The following is a 20,313-nucleotide window of genomic DNA, read 5'->3' as shown; positions in this document are numbered from 1 at the left end:
TAGGCGTTAGCCTGGTGTGGTAGTGCAAACTTGTAATCCTAGCACCAAGAGACTAAGGCAGGAAGATTATAAATTTGAGACTAAGCGGGGCGTGGTGGCTTATGCCTGTCATCCCAGCACTCAGGAGGCTGAGGTGGGAGGATCATTGTGAGTTCAAGACCAGCCTGGGCTACAAAGTGAGCTCAAGGCCAGCCTGAACTATATAGTGAGACCCCATCTCAAAAAAGACCCCCCCCAAAAAAATAAAATAAAATAAATTTGAGACTAGCCTAGCTTATGTGAGTTTAAAGCCAGCTTAAACTACACAGTGAGGCCCTGTCTCAAAAAACCAAAAAAAGTAAAATTATTGTTGAATATTCTTTTTATTATTATTATTTTTTGCTCTGAAAGGTAAACGTGTTTCCTTAAATTTAGACTACTTGATATTTGGGAATCATCTTATTGGAAAATAGAAGTTTTTTGTGGGGGTGAAATTTTAGTAGATCATGATTAGTTTACTGATTCATGCAAAGCAAAGTTTCATTAATGGTGTCAGTTAAAAACTGGTTACGATATTAGCATTACCCAAAGCATCTGTCCCTGAGTATATTTGTATGACCTTTCGAGTTCTCTTAGAGTTGAGATTATTGTTTGTCTTATTTTTGTATTGTATTAGTTACTGAAGAAAGTATGAAGTTATATAAAAGCACAGAATTTTCATTAAGATAATACCTGTTTTCTTTTTTTAGCTTAAAGCAATAAATGTAGATCTTCAAAGTGATGCTGCTCTGCAGGTGGACATTTCTGATGCTCTTAGTGAGCGGGATAAAGTAAAATTCACTGTCCATACAAAGGTAAGTGGGATACTGACTTTGTGTTGTCTTAGCCATTGATTAATGTGCTGATGTTACTATATGTATGTAACATATTGATTGGACTTCAGGTTCTGAACATAACTAGAATGGAATATTTTAGATTATAATTCTTACTATGTGACCTAAAAAGCTTTCAGGAAATAAACTTTTTATTAATTTGTTTTATTTTAATTTTATTTTAAAGAGAAAAAAACAAAGTTTCAAAACAAGATAATAAAGAAACAGTGATTGAAACATTGCTCATTATTGTCTTTAGTTACTCAGTACAAGATGTAGTACAAACAGTATTAGCACAAACCTCTGTTTTCAATGAATTAAGAGAAAGTAGTAGTATAACTAGCTTAACTGTCTTGATATGTATAGGGAAATGTACTTTTTACTTTATTTATTTTATTTGTTTTCTTGGTAATGGGAATTGAACTCATGACTCATGCTTGCCAGGCAGGCACTGTGCTGCTGAGCTATATGCCCAGTCTGGGAAATGTACTTCTTAAAGCTGATCATAGAACATAAACCTAATGCAAACAATTTAATTTTCTCTAGCTTTTATTAATATCTTTTAATGTGATTGTGATTTTTAGTTTTGTTATGTTTCTTCAGTTTGCTTACTATCTCACAACTTGTGGGTCTGTTTTTTCTGTCTTTAAATAGTTGAGTTGATACATATATTGACAGGACAACTTTACTAGTGGTAGCAGTACAACGTGTCAGCTTATTTCCCCAAAGATCTTAAGATGGTCTGTGAGGGTATCTAATTTTCATAGTAGAGTTGGTTTGTTTTTTCTTTGTTTGTTTTTGGTTTTTTGAGACAGGATTTTATTTTGCAGTTCAGCTATAACTCAATTTGTAGTCCAAACTGACCTTGAACTCACAGCAGTTCTCCCACTTCAATCTCCCAAAGGCTGGAATTATAGCTGTCCACCATCATGCTTGTCCTGTTTTGGGTTTTGATGTTTTTTTTTTTTTTTTTTTCTTTGTTTTTTTGAGACAGGGTCTTTATGCAGTTCAGGCTGGCTTTGAGCTCACTTTGTAGCCCCGGCTGGTCTCAAATTCCCAGTGATCCTCCTGTTTTAGCCTTCCAAGTGTTGGGATTACAGGTGTGTGATACCACACCCAGTTTTTTGTTTGTTTTTTTCTTTTCTTTTTGTTGGTGACAGTCTTGCTATGTTGAAGCTGGCCTTGAACTCACTACATAGCCCAATTTGGCCTTGGAACAATCTTCCTGCCTCAGCCTCCTGAGTTTTGGGATTCCAGATGTGCACCACTATGTCCAGTTTTTGTAGGGTGTTCTGTGGTATTTTGTTTTTGCATTCTGGGGATTGAATTGGGGCATGCTAGAAACAGTCTAGGCAAATGCTGTACCATCAAGCTACACTCCCAACCCTTATTAGAGTTTGAAGTCACTGATAATCTTTCAATGAAGACTAATTTTCTTTTTAAACTAAAGTGTAAACAGTTTATTAAAATTAAGATGTAAATGTTTGTAAGTGTAATTTTGACTTCTATTCATGAGTCTAACTTTGCAGAGTTCATTGCCCAATTTTAAACAAAATGAGTTTTCTGTTGTTCGACAACATGAGGAATTTATCTGGCTTCATGATTCCTTCGTTGAAAATGAAGACTATGCAGGTTATATCGTAAGTATTGACATGTCACTTGTTTGTTTGTTCATGTATTCATTCTTTTTTTTTTTTATGTATTCACTCTTAAGAGTAGGAAAATTTTTTGGGGAATAGGAATAGCTCTTGAGGGACAGAAGGAGTCCTGAGTGGTTGCCCTTGGCTTTCACTTAAATTCCATTTTTTAGTGACATTTTGGATTTCTTTGTTTCATCGTTTTGGAGTTTTTTGAGGTTTTTTTTTTTTTTTTTTTTTAAAGACAGGGTCTTGCTATATAATTCAGTCTGACCTTGAACTCACAGCAGTCCTCCTGCCTCTGCCTTCTAAACTCTGAGGTTACAGGTGTGCGTCACCATGCCCAGCTGGATATGTTTTTATGCATTGCAAATCTTAGCATTTTTAACAACTGGTGTGATTTTGTAAAATTTGCCCATTACAAATTATTGGGCTATTGCCTTTAAAGTGTCAAGCTGTGGAAATAGGTTAGGCTTCCTCATTTCAGTTTCAATTCTTGGTGTTAGAACTAAAAAAGGCTTGTCTTAGGAAATAAGTAAAGGGATGTTACAAACCATACTGATTTTTTTACTGAATTGGTACTTGCCAGGCAGGCACTTGTGCCGCTGAGCTGAATACCTGGCCCCCATATTGATTTTACACCCTTGAGTAGATAGTTCAGGAATTGGAAAACTCCTGAAGACAAGAGTAGATGGTTAGGTTATTCTGCCTCAGCTGTTAGCTGTCATCTGTGACGTTTAACTTTTTGAGACAAGGTGTTGTTGTGTAGTCCAGGCTGGCCTTGAACTCATTATGTATATGGCAATCAGTCTTCCTGCCCGAGCCCTCAAGTGCTGATGTTACAGGGATATGACACCAGCTGTCCTAGTATTTATTAAGTTAAAAATGTGGGCATAAGGTGTTATAAATTCATTAATTTGAAAAAATACAATTGTATTTAATCATACCCTTTGCATATACTCTTGGAAAAAAGTACGTGTGTTTGCTGTACACATTCGTTTAGCCTATCATCAGAACTAAGAATTTGAAGACTTGGGGCTGGGGGTTTAGCTTAGCAGCATAAGCACCTGCTTGGCAAGTGCAAGGTTGTGAGTTTGATCCCTGGTACCCCACCTCACCTCCCTCAAAAAAAATTTGAAGACTAAGTTGCCACATAGGAGTCAGAAGATTAAAGTTTGACAGCTGTTTTAGAATCAGAGAACGCTATGCTCTATTTTTCTTCTTTGGTATAAAGGGCCTCAGTGGTCTTAGTTTTTAGAACTAGTGAAGTTCTCTTATCTGAATTTGAGTGTTTCTGTTTCATTGAGGATACACTTAGCTTTCTCAGCACAATAGTTTAGGGTGCTGTCAGAAATGAAATGTTTCCTACATTTAGTGATGCGGTTTTGTTCTAGATCCCTCCAGCACCACCAAGGCCTGATTTTGATGCTTCAAGAGAAAAGCTGCAGAAGCTTGGAGAAGGGGAAGGGTCAATGACAAAGGAAGAATTCACAAAGATGAAACAGGAACTGGAAGCGTATGTGATGTTTTCTGTTTTGCTTTTGTTAACTGTGCTTATTTGAATGCCTTTTTGTGTGCTCTGATACCCTGGTCTTTCAGTTGCTTTACCATCGTGACTTTTGGAAAGATGCAGGTTTAAGTCACACAGATAGTGTTAATGATCATGATCAGAGCCAACTGGAAAATTATAGAATAATTGTCTCCATTATAAAAATCTTCAGTGTTTTAAATAGACTCTGAAAGTTGAAAGCAGACTATTGAAGAGTTTATAAAAGACAAGTAAAAAGAGAGCATGACTTTCAAAATAGAGAATGAGTATTTTTAAAAATTTATGAGACCGTCATTACCCATCTAACTGTCTTTTTTCAACTTCCATTACGCATAGAAAGTACTGAGCAATTCGTTACATATTTTCTTTAAAGTGTGTGCGTATGTGTGTGTGTAATTTTTCTTGGTCCTTTCTCTGCCTGTGGCTTTGGTCAAAAGGGAGAGAAATAGGAGCAAAGTAACTAGAGAATCATTAAGGCTTGTTTTTCATTAAATATTAGTTTCATATGTACTAGAAGCATATTAAGTCCTTGGAAAATTGTGATCATTTATTTCATTTTTAGCCTATTTACTGAAAATATACAGTCTTGCCTTTTTTTAATTAAAGATTTAGATTTTAGATTTTCAACTTTCCTTGCATTCTTGTCACCTCCATCTCTTTTTCTGGTCATTTCTCCCCTCATACATTTCCTCTTCCACTTAGTTTTAGTTTGCAAGCATATTTTTAGCTAGGGCTATCTATACTCAGTGATAACAGCACTTACCTAGTGTGCACGAGACTGGATTCAATCCTTGTCCTGCACTAAAGTTTAAAAACATGTAAGCATATTGCTAGTAATGTATTTAGAATACTAAATAAATACTTTTGAAAAGATTAATTAGCAAAGTAGTTATTAATATTTTAAGAATTCTGTCAGTGCTGGATGCAAGCAGTAGTCTGATGGCAGATAGATATATTCGTAAAGTTTATAAAAACAACTGGAAATTAGCAGAACACATTAATATTGAAGAATCTGTGATTTTCCAGTGGCCCTGATCATGATTCTTTTGTGGTCTGGTTAGGGGTTGGATAACAGAGAGCCTTGGGTTTATTCTACTGCTACCTCCATCCTCTGCATCCTTCTTTTTTGTCTCCACTGAATGACTACCTTCCCAAAGATCAAACTTCTCCCAACATTGATCCTGCTACTTTGCTGGTATGTAAAACTTATCCTTCTTGCACATAATTGCAGCAAGAATATTGGGCCTTTTCCTTGAGTGTTTTCCCCCCATCAAACTGACATGTATCACTGTCACCGGAATTCATTGATGGTATTAAAATATTTTAAAATACGTTTCTTCCATGTAGTGGCAAAACCCTGACTCTCTACGGTGAGTTTCTTGTGTGTTTGAGTCATTAAATGAGAATAATTTGAAAAAAATATGTAGAGTTTTGAGTTTTGATTGTTTTTGTAATTATATAGAATTGAATCATTAAGGTGGTATCAAATAATTTCTCTGGAGCTAAAATCAGAAACCTCAGTAGTGACCTTTAATATCAATTTGGATAGTAAGAAGTTTATAAAACTTACAGATAGTAGCATTTAGATATAATAAGTATTAGCACGCAGTCTTTTTAAGTGCTGGGTTTTAACACATTTAATAGTTTAGCTAAAACATTTATTTACATGAATTGCATTTTGTAATTTTGCTTTTAAAATAACCTACCAAAGATTATTTGCCAAAAATATATTGCAGGTGACATTGTAGTTGATAATTTTTATCTTTAATTTTGTGTGTTGTTTCCAGTGAATATTTGGCAATATTCAAGAAGACAGTGGCAATGCATGAAGTGTTCCTGTGTCGTGTGGCAGCTCATCCTATTTTGAGGAAAGATTTAAATTTCCATGTCTTCTTGGAGTATAATCAAGATGTGAGTATCAGATTGATGCAAACAATAATTGAAGTCTCTTTTTAGAGTCATTGGAAAAGGCAGGAAGTATTAGAAAAACATAAGGCCATTTTTAGCAAGATTTTTCAAGGCATTTGAAAGTAGCGTGTTGTCAGTATTTCTAAATAGGACGAGTAATTAAAGAAGTGATAGAAAATTGTATTAGAAGTTGAGCATCCCTAATTCAAAACTCTGAATATAAAACTTTTAGATTTTAGGGGCTGGGGATTTAGCTCAGCAGCATAAGCACCTGCCTTGCAAGTAGGCGGTCGTGAGTTCGATCCCTGGTACCGATAAAAAGTTAAAAATAACTAAATAATAAATAATGTTTAAAAAAAAACTTTTAGATTTTGTTTTGTTCTGTTTTTGAGATAATGTCTAACTATGTAGTTCAGGCTGGCATTGAATTCACTAGGTAGCTCAGGATTCCGCAGTCCTGCCTCAGCCTCCTGAGTGCTGGAATTACAGGTGTGCACCACAATGCATGGCTAAGATTCAGATTTTTTTTTTTTTTTTTTGGTCTTACTGAGAAAGGGTATTGGTCTCCCTTACATAGTTCAGGTTGGCCCTGAGCTCACTTTGTAGCCTAGAAACTTGCAGTGATCCTCCTGCCTCAGCCTCCTGAGTGCTGGGTTTACAGGTGTGTACCACCATCAAATTTTAGAGCATTTCATATTTCAGTGATTTTGATTCCATTTAGCCTAGACAGATACTCCAAAATCCTCAAAATTCTAAAATCTGAAACTCTTATGTCTCCAAGCATTTCATATAAGGGATACTAAGTCTGTACTACATGGGACATAGGTTTTTCATCCTGAAAGGTGAACTTAAAGTAGGGTTATCAAATTTGTTAAGGTTCCTTAATTTGATTTTGGCATGTTGTGAATCCTTGTGATTTGTAGAGAGGTGCATGAGCTAAAGAATTCTAGATTGCCTGGTGTAAATGACTTTTGATCTGCTTAACAATCCTTTGTCAGTGTTTATTGCTCCTAATTTTCTCTACTTTCTTTTTTTCTGCTTAAAAACTTTCAGCAAAAGAGAATGAGGTAAATGAGCAATTATAAATTAAAGCAAGTTAAAGTCTGAGTAAGTTATAAATTTCTTTGGCAACGCATTTGGGACCACTCCTGTCACTCAGGAGATATCCTATCTTCCATTTGTCTTCTCCAATAAATTTTCCTACTCAAAAAAATAAAGATTTCGTCATTCTTAGTGTTGATAAAACCGGGCATGGTGATGCAAGACTATGATCCCAGCACTTGAGAGGCTGAGGCAGGAGGATCACTAGGAGTTTAAAGATCAGCCTGGCCCTTGAGTTCAAGTTCAGGCTGCACTACAAAGTGAGACTGTGTCTCAAAAGAACAAAACAGTGTTGACAAAAACTTTTAGTGAGTAGGTATTATAGGTATCAGAGTGTACTTTTAGATGACAAGATTAATTCATAATTGTAGTACAAAACAAATTTAGTATATAGTGTCATTTGCTTACAAATTAACATAAAGATTAAAGAATTTTCTCATAAGTTTACTTTCCTGGTTTGGTCTCAGAAGATATGACAATAAGATATCCTAAGTTTAGCAGTAAGAGATAAGATTTATAAAAAATGAAAAAATAATTTATAAAAAATGTATGCAGTAACTCAGAATCACAGAAATATTTAGCACTTTAAGCATAGGTACTTTCCTAATATGAATGTGGTGTGTGATACTGGTATGTGGTCATTTGTAACTAAGATCTGTAAAGATTACTGACTATATTGTGAATTAGAAGAAACTGAAAAATGATTTCTGATAGAATTGTACAGAATTCACTACATGGCAAGAACACATCATAGAATGCTATCATTGTGTTTTAATTTTTAAATTTTAAAAAAATTTTTAAGATAGGGTCTTGCCATGCATTTCTGGTTGATATTCATTTATTTATTTATTTTGTCTTTTTGACACATGGTCTCATTATGAAAGTTTAGGCTGACCTTTAAACTCATTTTGTAGCCTAGACTGGCTTCAAACTCACAGCAATTCTCCTGCCTCAGTGTCCTGAGTACTGGGATTACATGTGTCTACCACCACGCCTGGCTGCCTTTTTTTTTTTGTTGGGCTGTATTTATGGCAGGACTAAACTCTCTTAGTAATTTGGAACAGCATAGATGTGAAATCTGACATGTGGTAGTTTTCAGTGCAAGGCTATTTGAGCTATAGCAGCCTCATTCTTCAGATTTTATCCTGTTAGCGAAGCCTTTAGCAGTACCTAAAGAATAAATATATAAACTTTTTGTGTTTTGAGTCAGGGTCTTGTTACGTAGTTCAAGCAGACCTTCCTGGTGATCTTCCTGCCTCAACTGCCCAAGTGCTGAGATTACAGGCATCATCACGATGCCCATCAATACATATATATATGTAGAGAGGGGGACAGGTGTGAGTACTAGAAGAGTTTGTTTTCTTCCTACTAAAGTATCAGTAAGTAAAAAAAGATTATTAAATCTTTAGACCAGCATTATAAATAGTTTTCAGAAAGCTTAGGATTTCATAGATTTTTCTCTCACCAAAGTAGATTTACATATTTTTATTCCTTACAATCATATTCTTCAGAGAGCCAGGTATGCATGCCTGTATTCCCAACTATTCAAGAGACTGAGAGAGGAGCATTAAAAATTTGAGACCAACCTGGGCAACTTAGTGAGATCTAGTCTCAAAATAAAATTGAAAAAAAGGGCTGGGGATGTAGCCCACTGCTCTGAGTTCAGTTCCCAATAGTGGGTGAAAAGTTGAAAAATGACAGGCTCAAAATTAATTTTTTTCCCCCAGTTTTGTATCTAATGGTCTTTTGGTTTTGTTCATTTTCAAATCTTGAGCTAATGGTACTGGGAGAAAACCTGTATAAGATACTGTGTTAGAGCATCATGGACAGATGATATGGGAGGCCTAGTATGGCTTGTGCCAGCATTTACTGATATGAGAAAGTGTTGCTAGTAGAAGTGACCACCCTTAATTTGCTTTAATTATATGGCTGTACACTCTGTGTTTCCAGTAGGTATAGTCTGAGTCTGGTTAACAGTAGATAATACATATTGAACCTTGCTAACCTTTAAATTCTTGTTAGATGTCCTTGGTAGACATACCTAGGCTCTTGCCATTACCTTAGTATGATAGATTCCAAACATAGTCTGTTGTCCTTCAGTTCTCTTCTTCGTGTTGTATACCTATTTTTTACTCATTGGTACACCTTAAACCTTGACCTGTATTTTGACTCAGCAGCCTGCAGGTGGTTTACCTCTTTGTCATCTAGTGTAGAGTACCTGCTGCATCATCTTCTTTTTCTTTGAGCTGGGGTCTCACTATGCAGTTCAGATGGACCATGGGCTCACTGTGTAGCCCAAGCTGGTCTTAAAAACTTGTAACAATCCTCCTGTCTCTGCTTCCTGGGTCCTGGGATTACAGGAGTGTGCCACCACACCCAGCTTGTTGCCCATCATTTTCACGCATCTTTCAACATTCCTCTCTTCTCTCTTCTCAGTCTTTCCCTCCCTCTCTTCCTTCTTTCTTCATCCCTTCCCACTCTCCATGTTTTGAGAGGGTCTCATAACAGTGTGGGCTGTCCTCAAATGTGCTGTGCAGTCTGTGCTGGCCTCAGACTCCTGGTCTTCCTGCTTCAGCTTCTGAAATTTTGGCCTCACTGGCGTACACCACCACACCTGGCTCCTTTCTTATTTTCTGTAAAAGCTAATCTCAATACATAGCTGTTTCTCTTGATCATTGACCTTGCTTACAAAGAAATGGAAGCCAGTCAGAGAGTTGAGCTCCCAAACTTCAATTCAGCATCAGTCACCATGGCAGCCACATTTATTATTTAGCTTTCATATTCTTAGTTTTACTTCTTTCTAGTCTCTGTTTTTGCCCCCCGCCCTTTTCTGCCCTAGTTAGAATCTCATATACTGTTTAAGTACAAGTGGCAACGGCGTACAGTCTTGTCTTATTCCTGACCTTTGGAGGAAAATACTATATCACCTATAAGAATGATGTTAGTTGTGGGTTTTTTAGTAGATATCCTTTTATCAGGATGAAATTTCCTTCTTTCCTTTGTTTGTTGAGTGTGTTTGCCATGAGAAAGCAAATTTAGTGCGGTGATTGGGGTTTTTTTCCTCCCTTTTTTCTGTTAACAGGGCTTGCTACAATGTGCCTTTCCATTTTGACTAAGATGACTATGCACAATCCCCATACTTACTGGTCGTTATTATTTATTTATTTATTTATTTACTTTTTGTCTTTTTGAAACAGGGTTTTGCTATGCATTTTAGGCTGGCCTCAAACTCACAATGATCCTCCTGCCTCAGCCTCCCAAGTGCTGGGATTAGAGGTGTGTGCCACCATGCCTGGCTCACTTTTTGGCTTTTACAACATCTTGTGATTGGTTGACTGCCTACTTCCAGTCTCTATCATGGACTTTTCCCTCCATGTACCTATTCATTTACATTTTCTTCTCCCAGAGTTCTCATTGAGTTCTACAGAGGATTGAAGTTCTTCTGAATTCAAATTTTATGCATTTTCTGTAAGTGACCACATATTTCTGTGGCTTCAGGCACACTAATGTGCTGTCATCATGCTACTCTGGTTACTAGGTCCCAGCCCAGTATATTAAGCAGCCTGCTAGTGAGCTCCCCTGAAATGTCTGTTTAGCAGGAAGAAAATGTGCTCATGTTCCCTCTCCTCCCTCTCCATCTCCTCCTCTCTCTCCATTATATATAATATCAAAGAAGTTACTGATGCCTGCCTATTTCCTTAACCAGAAAATTGTCTGTTGCTTTCTATTTCTGTTAGGAGTGGCTTACTATATATTAGCAAAGTGTCTGCTTCCTTCCATTGCCAGGTCCAGGTTAGTCCCAGCTTTTCTTTTATTCTTGGCTGAAGGTGACTGGCAGGTTAAATCCATCATACTGCTGATATACCTTCAAAGGTTGTCTAGCTCTTTTTCTTTTTTCTTTCTTTCTTTCTTTTTTTTTTTTTTTTGAGACAGCATCTTGCTATATAGCCCAGGCTGCCTCAGTCCCTCTTGAACTGGGATTACAGCCATGAGCCACCACACCTGGCACCATTCATAATTTTTGTCTAGGTTATTATAGCAGCTGATCCTTTGACCTTTACTCTTACCTTTCCCTTACCCTAAGTGTAGACTAAATTTTTTGGGTGCTCCCCTCCTCTGTACCATAGTTAAGAATGGGAGGCCAGGCATGGCAGCACTCACTTGTAAACCCAGCTACTTTGTGTTTTGTTTTATTTTGTTGTTTGTTTTGGTTTTTGGTACTGAGGATTAAATGCAGGACCTTCACATTGAGCTACCTTTTTTGAGACAAAGTCTCAATTAAGTCACCCAGGCTAAGTTGAAATTTAGAAACCTTCTTCAGCCTTCCAGAATGCTGGAGTATACCCTGCCTATCTCATCCCAGCTACTTGAGAGACAGAGGTGGGAGGACTGCTTCATTGAACCCATGACTTCAAGACCAATTTGGGCAACATAGACCCCCATCCCAAAAAAGGAAAAAATATATGACCCATTTGATAATCATCTTTGTATCCCAATATAATATAGTTCATGTTGCAATAGATGTTAGTTAATGATTTTTTTTTTTTTTTTTGAACGAATGAATATCAAGAACACAAGTTTCAGCCAGGCATGGTGGTGCACACTTGTAATCCTAGCACTCAGGAGACTGAGGTAGAATCTTTACAAGTTAGAGACCAGTCTGAGCTACAAAGTGAGCTCAAGGGCAGCCTGAACTGCATAGTAAGGCCCTGTCTCTGCATGCCACAAAAAGAAGAAAGAGGTTTTGTTAGGTTATATATATATATTTTTTTTCAGTTTTTTGAGACAGGATTTCACTATGAAGTTCAGAGTGGCCTTGAACTCACTATATAACCCAGGCTGGTCTTGATCTTTCAATGATCCTCCTGCCTCAGCCTCCTGAGTGCTGGGATTATAGATATTACCACCATGCCTGGCAAGAATACAGTTTTTAAAAATGTATATACATTAGGCCAGGTGTGGTGACACATGCCTATAATGTACCTAAATCTAGCACTTGGGAGGCTGAGGCAGGAGAAGGGCCAGGCTGGGGCACATAATAAGATCCTGTCTCAAAAACCATATGCACACACAACCAAAGAGTGTCAGGAAGTCTAAAAAAGATAAAGCAATAAATTCTGACCAGGAGTTTGGAAGGGTTTATATGCCATTTAATTTGGCCCAAGAAGTTTTTTTTTTTTTTTTTTTTTTTTTTTTTGTGGTGGTGGTGGGAATTGAATCTCCAGATCCATGCTAGGCAAGCACTCTGCCACTGAGCCACACCCCCAAGGGACTGAGTAGAATTGATAGACTGAGTTACTCAAAAGTTGATTTTACAGCTCTATCCCAGGCAGTAATGTGGATTGGAATGAGGAGCTGAGGGTTACTGATGAATAGTTCCATGTGGTAGCCGAGGAAGGAGATGTTGAGAACTTTCACTAGGACAGTGAGGACAGAAGAGATTTGTAAAACATTTGCTGGTAGAATTTAAGTGGTAAGAGAAAGGAAGAAGTATGTTACTGTAAGATTTTAATAATAAGAAGAAGGAAAGGTGGTGCTAATATTGATTGAAGTAATTTTTATGCCCATATTTTGTACTTGAGTGACTAAAGATAATGTGTAATTTATCAACAATTGTTACTTTTTCATTATTTTGTTGTGAAAATTTGTTTTACCTTTTCTTCTTAATATTAACAAATAAAGTAATAAATTAAAAAAAAAATAAGAAGTATGGCTTTTTTATCGGTACCGGGGGTTGAACTCATGACCGCCACCTGCTTGCAAGGCAGGCGCTTATGCCGCTGAGCTAAATCCCCAGCCCCAAAGTATGGCTTTTTCAGAACATGTTGAAGTTTGAGTCTGGTTGGATAAAGTGGTTTTGAATCAAAGATTAGAAGGTGGGAAAAGGAGAAACTTGCACGTGAAATCCCACTGAGCACCATTTTAGACTCATCAGTGCGGAGTTAGTTTCCCTGTGTGATGTGTTTGTGAAGCCCAGGAGCAGCTCAGAGACATTGTGTTAGTCGATGTGCGGTGCTGTTATGAGAGGCCTTAGACTGGGCAGTTGTTTACAGTAGTGAAGGCTGGGAAGTCCAGGAGCAGGATCTTGGCAGATTTAGTGTCTGAAGGGAGTTCTCTACTTCAGAGATGACAGCTTCTTAGTGCGTCTTCAGGTGGCAGAAAGAGGAAACAGGAGGCTAACCAGTTCCCTCAGGGCTCTGGGCTCCGGGCTTTGGTGTGAAGGTGCTGCCCTGACGAGCTGAGCACCTGTCGGAAGTCCACCTCTTAATACCATCTCCTTAGGGAAGAGTTTCCACAGAGGGATTTGGGAAAGGGACACTCATTCAGACCACAACAGGTGGTGGTGGAGATTTGTGAGTCATTTACCTAAATGTAGCTGATCTGGAACTACCCCTGTTTAGTGTATGAAGGTTGGCCCCAGTGTCCTCCTGAGATTGGAGGAGGAGAGGTAGACAGATCTAGGATTGCACAGAGCACAGTTCGGTGGGAGACTAGAAGTGTAGTCCTCAGTGGCAGCAAGACATTTTGGATTGCTAAGACTGGGTCAGTAGAAGGGGTATGTATGTGGGTTAGGACCAAGTAACTTCACTTTAGCTAAAGTATACCTGGTTTATCATTGGTTTGGGTATTGAAGATTGAATCTAGGGCCTTGTACATTCTAGGCTCTCTGCTGCTGAGCTATATCCCCAGCTCCTACCGGGTTTATCTCAAACTACTATCAGAGAGACAAGCCAGACATGTGGCACATGCCTTTAATCCCAGCACTTAGGAGGCTGAGGCAGGAGAATCACTGCTAGTTTGAGACCAGCCTGAACTACAAAATGAGCTCAAAGCCAGCCTGAATTGCACCGTGAGACCCTGTCTCAGAAAGACCAAAAAAAGGCACATTACATTCCTAGAGGCAAGGTCTAGTTGCAAAGCTCCATGTACCAGTCTAATGGTTTTGTCTATTTACCATTGGTTTTGTACCATTTGCTAAGGAACTATGCAGGCAAAACTACCTAGGGTTACTTAGGGCAGTTAGGAGGACTAGGACTCAATATGAGTAAGGTCACGTGTGCAGTAAAGTTGTGGCACGCAGAAGGAGGTTGGATGGAATGTTGCTTTACCGCACCTCTTAAAGCAGCAAGTGCCAGAAATCAAAGATTTGCTGCTTGTTTTCCTCTTAGATAATTATTCACACTATTTAACTCATCTTTTGTGTGCCTTGTACTATAAGCTGATGACCCTCAACATGTAAGAGGTGATATTTGGGTGAGTCCAGAATGAAGAACATGTGCATGGCTAAAAACTGGCATCCTTTTGACGTTGCCATTTAAATGTCTAAGGATAAGTGAAGCACTACTTTCCATTTGTAATTCATAATTTGAGATGGTTTCTCTAAGTAGTTCCGGCTGAACTCACTAGGTGGTCCAGGCTAACCTTGAACTCTTGGTGATCCTCCTGCCCCAGCCTCCTGAGAACTGGGATTACAGGTGTGCATCACCACATCTGGCTGCATTTGTAACTTGAACCAGTTCTAACTTAAATTACCTTTTTTTTTTTTCAGTTGAGTGTTCGAGGAAAAAATAAAAAAGAGAAACTTGAAGATTTCTTTAAAAACATGGTCAAATCAGCAGATGGAGTCATTGTTTCAGGTGTAAAGGTGAGATTTTTTAATTAGCACTGTTACTGGTTCAGTATTTACTGTGAGGAGAAAAGTATGTTGAGATTTCAGATGTGCAGAATTAGAGTGAAAGAGAAGTTTGGGTAATAGAATCTATAGGACTGTGAAATTGCCCTGCCCTGGATTCCTCTTGGGTGAGTTCCCTTTCTGAGGACTAAGAAGTCTGCACTCCAAGGGAATTTGGCCACCTGGAGCCCACGCCCCTTCTAAACGAGTCCACATTCCAGATCTCTCTCTCTCTATCTATCTATCTCTATCTCTATTTCTACCTCTCCCTCCCTCCCTCTTGTACGTGTGCATGCACACCCTGTATTTCCCTGCCCTGATCCCAAGTCGTCTTCCAGGTCCTACCTGGGCATCCTCCCCAACTGTGCCCCTGTGTGCTTTCCTTAGTTGGGTAGGGAGGCTGTGAGCAACTGGGGAAAGATGAGTGTGTAGGGTGGAATGTCTGCCACATACACACCTGTCCTCTGAGCACAGGAGAGACAGAGCTGCAGGGTGGGATAAGGAGAGAGTCTGCCTGTTTGTACACTTAGCCTTCCCAATGTTGGAGGAATTTAGATTCAGATTTGGAATAAAATCTTAAGGTTTTGGTATTGTCTCCTGGAAGCTGCATGGTCTTGGAAAAGTTACTTTCTTTCTCTGAATCACAGTTTCTCCATTTTCAAGAAAGGGTTATACCCAGGTGTGGTAACAGATGCCTGTAATCCCAGTACTTGGGAGACTGAGGCAGGAGAATTGCCTCAAGTTCAAGGCCACCTGGAACTACATGGTAAAATCCTGACTCCAAAAAACAAAAGAAAACCAAAAAACAAACCAAAATGGAGTTGTTAATGCTGCTTAGTTTATAGGGATTGGTGTGTATTACTTTATATATACTTATAAAGTTAATTACTTACTGTTTAAAAAATTGTATGGGAGGCTGAGGATATAGCCCAGCAGCATAGCACCTGCCTGGCAAGCTCAGGGTTGTGAGTTTGATCCTCAGTACCCCCCCAAAAAAGATAAAGTATTGGATTTATCTGGCAAATTTACTAGCAAAATTTGAGAAAAGTATTTCTATTACGTTATCAGGCAGATACTAGGGAGATAATACTTCTCATCATTTCTTATTGTTCCGTTATGTAGATGATGCAGATGTTGTGGCTGCTGTCCAATAAAGACTCGGCCTGCTTCCATTTCCGTGCTGCTTTTGCATCACCACTAAACACTTTTCTTAGATAGGATATGTTAATCACTTTATTGGTTATAATTTTATAAGAACTAATGGGGCTGGGGACTTAGCTCAGCACTATCAGTGCCTGCTTGGCAAGTGCGAGGTTGTAAGTTCGATCCCCGGTACCACACACACAAAAAAAGAACTATTTGAACATGTATAATATATTGACTGGTAGTCCATGTTTTCTTGCTCCATCTTCACTATAACCCTGCATGTTAGATTTACCCCCTTTTTTACAGCTAACTGGTACATACAAGGATTTCAAATGAGATTTTGTCAGCACTGACTCTTGCAGCTTGTATTACACTGATGTGGGTCCCACATTACATTATGTCATCTGATGCTTCTCTGATGAATGGTCCCTAGTATAGAAGGGGAGAAAGTACTATTGTAATTTTGATTTGTATTGTATATCTAGCTTTATAATAAAGATTGAAGACAATGATTAATCCTGTTACTGTTCCCAGTTGCCCACAGCACTGGGAAAGGGCTGTAATAACTAAGGCCTCAGTGTGACCCACACAGTGTGTGAAAGACCAAAGCACCCACTGTGAGATCGAGGATTTTTTTCTTTCTCTCAGAAGCAGTTGATCACTCCCACTGGCAGTACTGTGTTTGTAGAAGTGAAACAAAAGCAGGAGCATGTTTCAGAGTACGGCATGTGAATATGAATCGCACACGGATCACTAAACCTTTAGCTGCTAAACCATTTCTTTCTTGATTGACAAAAATGCAAGTCTGTGAAATTCTTAACATGCTGAAGAACTAGTGTAACATTTGGCTTTTAGAGGATAGTTGTGCTGTTTTTCTGTTAATTTTTTTATACCCATAATGATGGCATAAAGTGACTTACATATTATGCTAAAGCAAATGAGTTTTTTAAAAAAATCTCATGTTTTCTTTTGATCCTGTAGGATGTAGATGATTTCTTTGAGCATGAACGAACATTCCTTCTAGAATATCATAACCGGGTTAAGGATGCATCTGCTAAATCTGATAGGATGACAAGATCTCACAAAAGTAAGACTTTTATCCTGAAGATTACATTTTTAATGGAATAACTATAATCATAAAATCAAGCTGTTACTTACAGTTCATAAAAGTCTTGATATAGACAGTGGTGCTTAAACTATGTTTATAGTTTAATTATAGTTTCAACTGTGTTTAAAGTAAACCTTTGACATCCAAACTGTTTTTTGCCTTTTTCACTGTTATCATTTACACTGATGCAAAGGAAAAGGTAATAAAAAGTAAATAAAATTGCTAGTAAAATTGCTTTTGTAAATGCAAATCAAGACAATAACACCAAACTACCAGTAATCGTTACTTTAGGTGCATTTATTTATTGATTGATTGATTGATTGATTGATTGGTGCTGGGACTTGAATTTAAGACCTTACATTTGCCAGACAGGTACTGTGATGCTGAACTATATCCCCAACCCCTAATCATTATTTTTAAAAATATAACTTTCTTCCAGCACTCTGAGAACGTGAGCCAGGATAACCACAAGTTTGAGCCCTGCATTGGCTATTTGGAGACTTAGCTAGACACTGTCTCTGAAAAATAAAAAATGGCTGGAGATGTAGCTCAGTGCAAAGGCCCTGGGTTCAATACCCAGTACTGCAAAAACAAATGAAAAAAAGAAGGGTATGGATTTATTGCAATTTTCACTTCTTTAAGGACAGTCTTAACTGAGTCTTTGTTTTCTAATTGACTGATTAATTTTGCAGTACTGGGGATTGACCCTACTAAGTTGCTAGTTGCGCAGGCTGGATGCCAACTTGTTGTTTTCCTGCTTTATCTTCCCATAGTGCTGGGATTACAGGCATGTGCCATCATACCCTGCTGAATCTTCACTCTTGAGCCCACTGTTTAAACAGTATTCTACAGTCAGGCATGGTGATGCACACCTGTAACCCCAACACTTGGAAGGCTGAGGCAGGAGGATTGTTGAAAGTTCAGGACAAGGCTGCACTACAAAGTAAGCTTAAGGTACCCTAAACTGTATAGTGAGACTGTCTCAAAAAGACAGAAAATAAAATAAAAAGGATTCTAGGCCAAGTATATAACTCAGTGACACTATGCCTGCCTGGCAAGCATGGGGTCATGAGTTTGATTCCCTGTACCAAAAAAAAAGAAAAAGTATTCTAAGCGAAATGGGAGCTATACATAAAGCACTTATTCTGCATACTGACATATGATGGCACTTAGAAAAGTGTTTAGTGATTCAGTACTAACTGAACCAACTGCGTTTTTTTCAGAGTATGTCATTTTTACAGTGTTTCTAAATGACTGATGCATCATGCTGCATCTTTTTTTTTTTTTTTTTCTTTTTCCTTTTTATCGGTACCGGGGATCGAACTCACGACTGCCTGCTTGCAAGGCAGGCGCTTATGCCGCTGAGCTAAATCCCCAGCGCCCCCCCCCCCCCCTTTTTTTTTTGACACAGGGTCTCGCTATGCAGTTCAGGTTGGCCTTGAGCTCACTTTGTAGCCCAGGCTGATCTCGAACTTGAAAGGATCCTCCCACCTTAGCTTCCCGAGTGCTGGGATTACAGGCGTGAGCCACCACGCCTGCTTCAAAATCATATATTTAAAAGATCGATTTAGCTGGGCATGGTGGTGCATGCCAGTAATCTGGATCAGCAATCAGGATGCTGAGGCCGGAGGATAGTTGCAAGTTCGAGACCAGCATGGGCTACAAAGTGAGCTCAAGTCTTTCTGAAATGCATAGTGAGACCCTGTCTCAAAAAAATAAAAGATCCACTCAAAGTACAAGATGGACCAGTGTTTTTTGAACAGCTTCATTGAGTATAATGGGCATTGGTAACCGCAGTAATAAAGTATACAGTTTGATAAGTTTTGACATATTATGAGATCACCATAATAAGACAATAAACATGCCTGGAGCCCCCAGACATTTTTGTCATAGTCCTTGGTATTCCCTTCTGCCCCCTCCCTAGAAAACTACTGATCTGCTTTTGGTCACTGTAGAACAGTTTGTTTGCTGGAGTTGTGCTTTGAAACTCAATAAAATTACACAGTTATTTGTCCGTTCACTTAGTGGTGGACTTTGGGTTGTTTCTGTTGTATAGCTATTGCAAGTACGGCTGAGAGAGTCACCTGGCTATAACTCTGTGTGACTTTTCATGCCTCCTGGGTAATACACTGCCTAGAAGTAGAGTGGCTGGGTCACATGGAAAATGTATATTTAAATTTTAGGAAACTGCCAGACTTTTTCCATAGTGATTTTACCATCTTACATTTTCCCCAGTATTGCTGTGAGTTCTGTTTGCACCACATCATCCTTGCCAACAAAGTCAGTCAGTATTTTACTGTGCTGTCATTAATGAAGTTTTTAACTGGTACATACAAACATAATAATTGTGTACATTAATGGTGTTATATCATGTTTTGACGCATGTACAGTTGTGAACTACTTAAGTCAGGTTAAACACACCTGTCATTGTAAACATTTATCATCTCTTCATGGTGAAACTTTAAAATCTTTTCTCCTAGATTTTGAAGCTTTGGGCTAGGAATTTAGTTCAGTGGTATAAGTACCTGCCTGGCAAGCATGAGGTTGTGTGTTCAGTCCCCGGTACCAAAAAATTTTTAAAAATTTAGATTTTGAAGTATCTAGCAGTGTGTTGCCTCTAGTGACTGTGACATGAGACGCATGCCGGAACTTCTTGCCCCATCAAAGTGTTACTGAGCGCTATTGACCACTCATGCCCCTTCCCTTGCCTTCCTTCTCCCAAGCCCTTGGGAACCAGCACAGTGTCTACTCTCAGCTTCTATGAGATCAGCATTTTTACATTACATATGAGTGAGATCATAAGGTTTTTCCTTTTGTGCCTAATTTCAGTTAATGTAATGATTGCCACTCTTCTTTTTTTTTTTTAATCTTTTTATCGGTACCGGGGATCGAACTCACAACCGCCTGCTTGCAAGGCAGGTGCTTATGCTGCTGAGCTAAATCCCCAGCCCCAATTGCCACTCTTTTATTCTTAATGTTTCAGATGACAGAGCTTTGTTCTTTTATGACTGAATAGTATTCCACTGTTTGTGAACAATGTTTTCTTCATTTATTAGTTGATGGACACTTAGGTCATTTGCGTTTCTTGGCTGTTGCTAAGAGTACCTCATTAAACATGAGAGGGGAAGGGTGTCTTCAACATACTGAGTATTTCTTTTGGTCATGTATGCATAGTGGGATTCTTGGCTCAGTTTTTATTTTGTGAGAAATCTCTTGAAATTTGGTTTTTGAGACAGGATCAAGAACAGTTGAAGCTGTTCTTCATTTATATATATAAAAATGAAATGAAATTAGACATGTATGCTCTCCTTTGAGAAACGTACATTTATGTCTATTGCTCA

At 38.4% G+C, this 20,313-nt stretch overlaps 1 protein-coding gene across 4 annotated transcripts in view; it reads left to right on the top strand.

The window, feature by feature from the left end:
* The window catches only part of Snx6 (sorting nexin 6), a 48,564-nt gene that overhangs the window by 11,479 nt on the left and 16,772 nt on the right, over positions 1–20,313 (top strand). For 3 of the 4 annotated variants that reach the window (XM_005004524.4, XM_005004523.4, XM_063225059.1), the window contains exons 3-8: positions 729–833; positions 2,381–2,491; positions 3,883–4,004; positions 5,825–5,948; positions 14,596–14,691; positions 16,846–16,951. In XM_005004524.4, coding sequence (XP_005004581.1) covers positions 729–833; positions 2,381–2,491; positions 3,883–4,004; positions 5,825–5,948; positions 14,596–14,691; positions 16,846–16,951 — 664 coding nt within the window. The remainder of the gene's footprint in view (positions 1–728; positions 834–2,380; positions 2,492–3,882; positions 4,005–5,824; positions 5,949–14,595; positions 14,692–16,845; positions 16,952–20,313) is intronic. The other variant, XM_063225005.1, reaches the window with a different exon arrangement.

Source organism: Cavia porcellus, unplaced genomic scaffold, assembly GCF_034190915.1.
Source record: "Cavia porcellus strain 051 isolate PalLab524CR breed Dunkin Hartley unplaced genomic scaffold, mCavPor4.1 scaffold_1, whole genome shotgun sequence".
Lineage (NCBI taxonomy): Eukaryota > Metazoa > Chordata > Mammalia > Rodentia > Caviidae > Cavia > Cavia porcellus.
The sequence above is the reverse complement of the archived record's forward strand: the minus strand, read 5'-3'. Positions and strand labels throughout refer to the sequence as shown.